General features: G+C 35.2%; 1 protein-coding gene across 1 annotated transcript; it reads right to left on the reverse strand.

The window, feature by feature from the left end:
- Window positions 1-865: 865 nt before the first annotated feature.
- Window positions 866-5,954, reverse strand: LOC307142427 (NFU1 iron-sulfur cluster scaffold homolog, mitochondrial). Its single transcript, XM_079843282.1, has 8 exons — window positions 5,689-5,954; window positions 4,743-4,831; window positions 4,447-4,582; window positions 4,202-4,268; window positions 4,006-4,117; window positions 3,834-3,897; window positions 2,911-3,085; window positions 866-1,558 (listed from the first exon to the last, which is right to left on the reverse strand). The coding sequence occupies exons 1-8, from the start codon at window positions 5,742-5,744 to the stop codon at window positions 1,487-1,489; spliced, it is 771 nt and encodes a 256-aa protein (XP_079699408.1). The 5' UTR covers window positions 5,745-5,954; the 3' UTR covers window positions 866-1,486.
- Between the last annotated feature and the right edge of the window lie 275 nt (window positions 5,955-6,229).

Here is a 6,229-nt window from a genome sequence, read left to right on the forward strand (position 1 = left end):
ATGTTCATTTTCACTGCTTTGTTGCAAAGTGAAATGAAAATATTTGCGTTTATATTCATGTAGTAAACAAGAAAGTCTGTTTAAAATGACCCCGAAAGGTTCATTTTCAGCTTTTAAGTTTTTTTTAGTTTCTATTCTATTTCTATGAATCACTTAAATTCCAAGTGATTTTGATAATACGTGAAAAACTACGATTTTTTTTGTTGTTGTTGAACATTAAATAATGCACAGAAAATTAACCAAAATTAAAAAAGTATGTCCAACATTAGCAAATTTGCATGTGAGGAATTTGTTCCAAAATTCCACCATCTATAGGCCTAAAGCTTATACAGACGAGATTATTTAATACTGTTAAAAAGATGCTGTAATTGCTTTCATTTATCAAATACTACCATTTTGGAAAACAATAGGTACTATACAAGCCATTACTCCACAGTAAATACTTTAAACAGTAGTATGCTACTCTGCCATTGTAGCCATTGTAATTGCTACGAGTTCATTTATCAAAACACTACTATCTTTAATAATAATAATAAGTACTATACTAGCTATTATTCCACAGTAAATGTTTAAACTACTCTTGGCAATTCAATAAAAAAAAAAGAGTAAACTTACATTAAAAGCTGCTGTAACTGCTTCTAAAGGACGGACTCTTGATATTTTATACAAAATATTCAAATTTCTCAATCCGTAGAAATTAGTTAAACACAATGGTTCACAAATGGGTTGACCTTTTTAAGATGAAACGCAGAATAAAATGGAGGCTAAAATAGAACAAAATGCAGAAAAAAAGTTTGTTTCAAAAGCACTTAAACCCAAGGAGAAAAGTGGTAAACAGTAGGACAAATATCTACACCAAGAGTCAGACAATCGCTAATTTCTACACAACTTTATTTCATTATAGGTCCTCCCAAACTGCTGTATGGCAGCTGTAAATAAATACAAACTTTCACAACTGATCTCATTCTGAAAGACTCTTAAGAGCTGTGTGGTGGTATATCTGCAATTACAAGTGGTCAATTCAGGTTTGAGAATGTATCAGGATCACAGCATTGAATTCATGCCAAAAAACTCCCACTTATTTAATGCACTCACCAGACATAGGTGGAATTGCAACGTGCAATAAAGATTGGAATTAAAAGCATAACCGTCTTCAATTTAACCTTTTCCATCAGACAAGTAACAAACCTGTTAAAATGAACCTTGCAACTCAGATCTAAGTGCAGTTCTAAAAGAGCAACAATAAGAACACATAACGGTAATTTGGAAAGTGCAGAGCTCAGATTTCTTGTACTTGCAATCACAATATTGCACTATTATAGTAGAAACAGAATAACTTACGTTTTTAGGCTTGGTTAAATATTACAGTAAATTTTTGTTTCTGAACATTAAATATGCGGCATCCTTGTGGAGTGTCTGAATACTACTATGATTATAACAGAATGACAGCAATTGAAATATGTTGACAGCAGAGACGGGTCTCATGCTATGAGTCTTGCAGTTTCTTCTCCAGTTCTGTAAACACCTTTGTGTTGATCTCATCCACTTCATCCTCCACCTAATTAAATAGAAAATTATACATAGTCACGTGAATAGCGAAAATCATGATCACTGTTAAAATTTGCAAAAGATGCTCTCATGAATAACTTTAAAGAGGCCATATTATGCCCTTTTACAAAGTCTTGATTTTGTTTTCGGGGCCGAATAGGTTTTCATGATTGAAAGTCCAAAAAACGAATTATTTTTCACATACACTATATTGCCAAAAGTTTTGGGACGCCTGCCTTTACATCCACATGAACTTTAATGACATCCCATTCTTAATCCGTAGGGTTTAATACGGAGTTGGCCCACCCTTTGCAGCTATAACAGCTTCAACTCTTCTGGGAAGGCTTTCCAAAAGGTTTAGGAGTGTGTTTATGAGAATTTTTGACCATTCTTCTAGAAGTGCCTTTGTGAGGCATTTTGAACGAGAAGGCCTGGCTCGCAGTCTCCGCTCTAATTCATCCCAAAGATGTTCTATCGGGTTTAGGTCAGGACTCTGTGCAGGCCAGTCAAGTTCCTCCACACCAAACTTGCTCATCCATGTCTTTATGGACCTTGCTTTGTGCATGTTGGAACAGGAAGGGGCCATCCCAAAATTGTTCCCACAAAGTTGGGAGCATGAAATTGTCCAAAAATGTCTTGGTATGCTGAAGCATTAAGAGTTCCTTTCACTGAAACGAAGGGGCCTAGCCCAACCCCTGAAAAACAACCCCCACACCATAATCCCCCCTCCATTAAACTTTACACTTGGTACAATGCAGGCAAGTACCAATCGACCCATTCTTTCACAAATGTTTGTAGAAGACGTATGCATGCCTAGATTCTTGATTTTATACACCGTTGGCCATGGAAGTGATTGGAACACCTGAATTCAATGATTTGGAGGGGTGTCCCAAAACTTTTGGCAATTTAGTGTATTTTACATTATTGCAGCACCTCTCTTCCCAGTCTGTCAGTAACAAGTTAAGTTAAGTTTGTCTCTATGAAGCCCCTCCTTCCGAAAAGTACAAATGTGCTCTGATTGGACGACCGCTTCGAGGTTGTTTCTGAAAGGTTTGTTTTCCTCTTACCATAACCATGAATTACAACACACTACTAATGACACTCAATCAGGCCTCGTCCCTTTTTTGTGTTTGCTTTGAGCGGGAATTATTTAAATGAGGAACATTGTGACATGTATGTTACAAGAATACAATCGAGGCGTTTCAGGGAGTTCAGAAACGGTGCTTATTAACTCCCTTTGGAGAGACTTTGTGCTTTGTAACTCTGCAGACTTTTTTAATGCTCAAATAGCAACATTATACACTAAAGAAAGTTGGAGGGAAAAGCCTAATATGTCATCTTTAATTTATTTATATATCTCACCTGTTCTACATTGTCTACCTCGGGTACATAGAACTGCAGCATGTTCTGGATGCCGTTTTTTAGGGTAACTGTGGAGCTGGGACAGCCAGTACAGGAGCCAACCAGCTTCAGCTTCACCGTGCCATCCTCAAATCCTTTGAATATGACATCCCCACCATCCTCCTGAACCGTGGGTCTTAAGGAAAGCAGACACAGCTTTGAGCTCTGATGGTCATCTAAAAACTTTCATTACATAAATAGCTAATAGTCTGAATGTCCTGTCTACATAAACAGTCATTTTATTGTGTCACGCTAAAGGCATTTCACTCAAGTGGCTAGTATTTATATTTTTAAAATGAAATGGAAAATTTATAATTATTTAAATATTAATAATTAAATTAAGTACCAAAATAAAAGAATATAGATTAAATACGCTTTCAATATTTTTTGGAAGGGAATAAATACACTTTCAATATTTTTTGGAAGGGATAAAATCACTCATATATACAATATCATTCAAAAGTTTGTTTGTTAAAGAAGAAGTCTAAAAATAACTGTTTAAATAACTGTTTTCTATTTTAATAATTTAAAAAAAGTGATTTCAAAGTTGAATTTTCAGCATCATTACTCCAGTCTTCAGTGTCACGTGATCCTTCAGAAATCATCCTAGTATGCTGATTTGCTGCCCAAGAAACATTTCTCATCCTCATCAATGTTGAAAACAGTCAATTATTTTTGTGAAAACCATGCATTTTTTTCAGCAAACAGTATTTATTTGAAATAGAAATCTTTTGTAACATTATAAATGTATTTACTGACACTTTTGAATCAGTTTAATGCATCATTCCTAAATAAAAGTATACATTTCTTTAAAAAAAAAAAATCTACCTCACCCCAAACTTTTGAATGGTAGTCTTTATGGAATCGAAACAATGTAAACATACCTGATCCTTGAGTCCAACAGCTCTTTGATCATTAAGACAATTTCATCATCATCCTCTGAAACACCTGAAAAATAAAGTCACCGTAAAACGATCAAACCAGTTCTGAAATGTTTAAGTACACTACATAATGCACCATCATTTATTTAGTCAATCTGTGCAATGTTTGGCTCACTGCTCTCAGCATGTGTTGCTCCCATTGAGATGGCCTCTCCACTCTCAAAGAACTTAGTGATGACCTCAACCGCATGTCGTTTAATGTCTGTCCATTCAACATCATCGTCTGTCTTTAATAACAAACAATTGATTTAAATGCAGCAATAAGTACACAAACTAACAATCAAACAGAATGTCTAATCACTGAACACTACCTTAGTCAGTGTGATAAAATCTGGGCCATAAAAGACACTTTTTATGCCTGCGATTTGGAAAAGATCCCTGTAGGATGATTAAAATAAATGTATTTAATACACAGGAAGGCTATGCACACCTTTTAACTGATGCAAGAGCAACTGACTACATCAAACTGGCAGATATTCAATGACACATTTAAATCACTATTTGCAAAAGGACACTATGATTTGAAAGTAGACAAATAAGCAGAAACTGCGTTTACCTGGCTAAAGGGGAACTCTCTGCTGAGTTTAATGTTGGGAAATCTCGAGTCCCGGTCCCCAACACAGGCTTACCGGGAAGAAACTTTAGACTTCTGGGGTTTGGTGTGTCTTGAGTTGAAATTGAAATATTTCGTGCTGCAAAAAAATTAAAAATAAAAACTACTACGTCCTCAGAAAGTCCTTTCACAGACTACAGGACTGTAAAATATAAAATTCAACAGCATTACAAACTTTTTCATCAAAAGTGATCTGTAATGGAATAAAGAGTATATCTGGTAAAAGTAAAATGCTTCACCTGAGAATGCTTTGAATTGATACTGTTGAGACTGTATTCTGTGGGAAGCCCAAATTGAATAGCACTGATTGCGGTTATTTACAGGTAATCTAAAAGAGAATTTGTATTACACATAGATATTTAACTTATTCACACACACACACACACACACACACACACACACACACACACACCAAAATACGTCTGTCATAAATTAAATAATGGTAAATAAATAATACACTGAGGATCAAATGAATAAGTGGAATTTAATTGAAAATTTAAATGTATTTTATGACAGTGGGAGTTATGCTGCCTTCACATGCTATCGGTGTTATCGGAATACAGGTAAAATGTAAAAATGTAACGCCCTCTGATGACGTGTTTACCACTGGGAAGTTCGTAAATGAGTTTGATTCCCACATTCCCGAGATGAGCGTGCCATAAACTTTAAACATAAAACGACTACTGTGACAGTTATGATTTATTCGTTTTTTCTCTCTCCCTAAAACAGCTTGAATCGTCTTGTCTTGTCATTAATATAGTAATCATTTGAAGCGTATTGTATGTTTTTACAGAGAAAATAGCCTGCATTTGCCGAAATTACAGAATCGGGTAGAAACCATAGAATCGTAAATGTTTATATTGTTGTCAGCGCATGTGCCACTACATATAATGTTGGTTTTAATACGATTTCCCCAATAAATAGGCAAGAATAAACCTGTGTCCTCCATGAAACCAGTTCATTCCGACCACAAAGCACTTGAATGCAACAAGGTCGTAGCCACGACTTCTGAAGTGGGAATTATGAAATTTCCGATAGCACGTGAAGACAGCATAAATACCACGGTAATCGTTTGACTGTAGTACTTTGGTGGAAAATACGATTACCATTGACACCTAGAACTATCGTCATTTGACATTATATTATGTTACAATACACATGTTGGTTTTTAAATACATTTCTGACCTAAAATGTTGTGTCCGTATGAGGCGCAATAGACTCCATCTTATAGACGCCGCCATTTCGATTGTTTTGAAATTTAGGACCCCATAGCAGACAATAACTCTCCTGTTAAAAAATAAGACTTTGGGTATGTTGAATGCACATTGTGTGTGGTTTTAAATATATATAGTACTTATTTAAAAAAAGTATTGAGCAAATCGTATAAAATCAGAGTGAATGACGGCAAAACAACTGAACTGCATTGCACCTGGCATGCCAGTCGCAAGTGTGCTAACTTTTTCTTACACTAAATTTCTTAAAGGGATAGTTTAAAAAAAAATCTAAAATCTTTTTTTTTATTATCATAATTTACCTAGTCATCCGTGTTCCAAAACTATGACTTTATTTTTCTCTTTTATATTACACAAAAAGGAGATGTGAGAAATATTAGGCAGATGACATGCAGTTCCATTCACTATTCACCTTTCTATGGGGAAAAAAACACAAAAGGTGAGGCTGTCTGTCTCTCACATTCCGTCTAACATTATTGTGTTCAGAAAACTCA

This window comes from Gobio gobio (genome assembly GCF_949357685.1).
Source record: "Gobio gobio genome assembly, chromosome: 18".
Lineage (NCBI taxonomy): Eukaryota > Metazoa > Chordata > Actinopteri > Cypriniformes > Gobionidae > Gobio > Gobio gobio.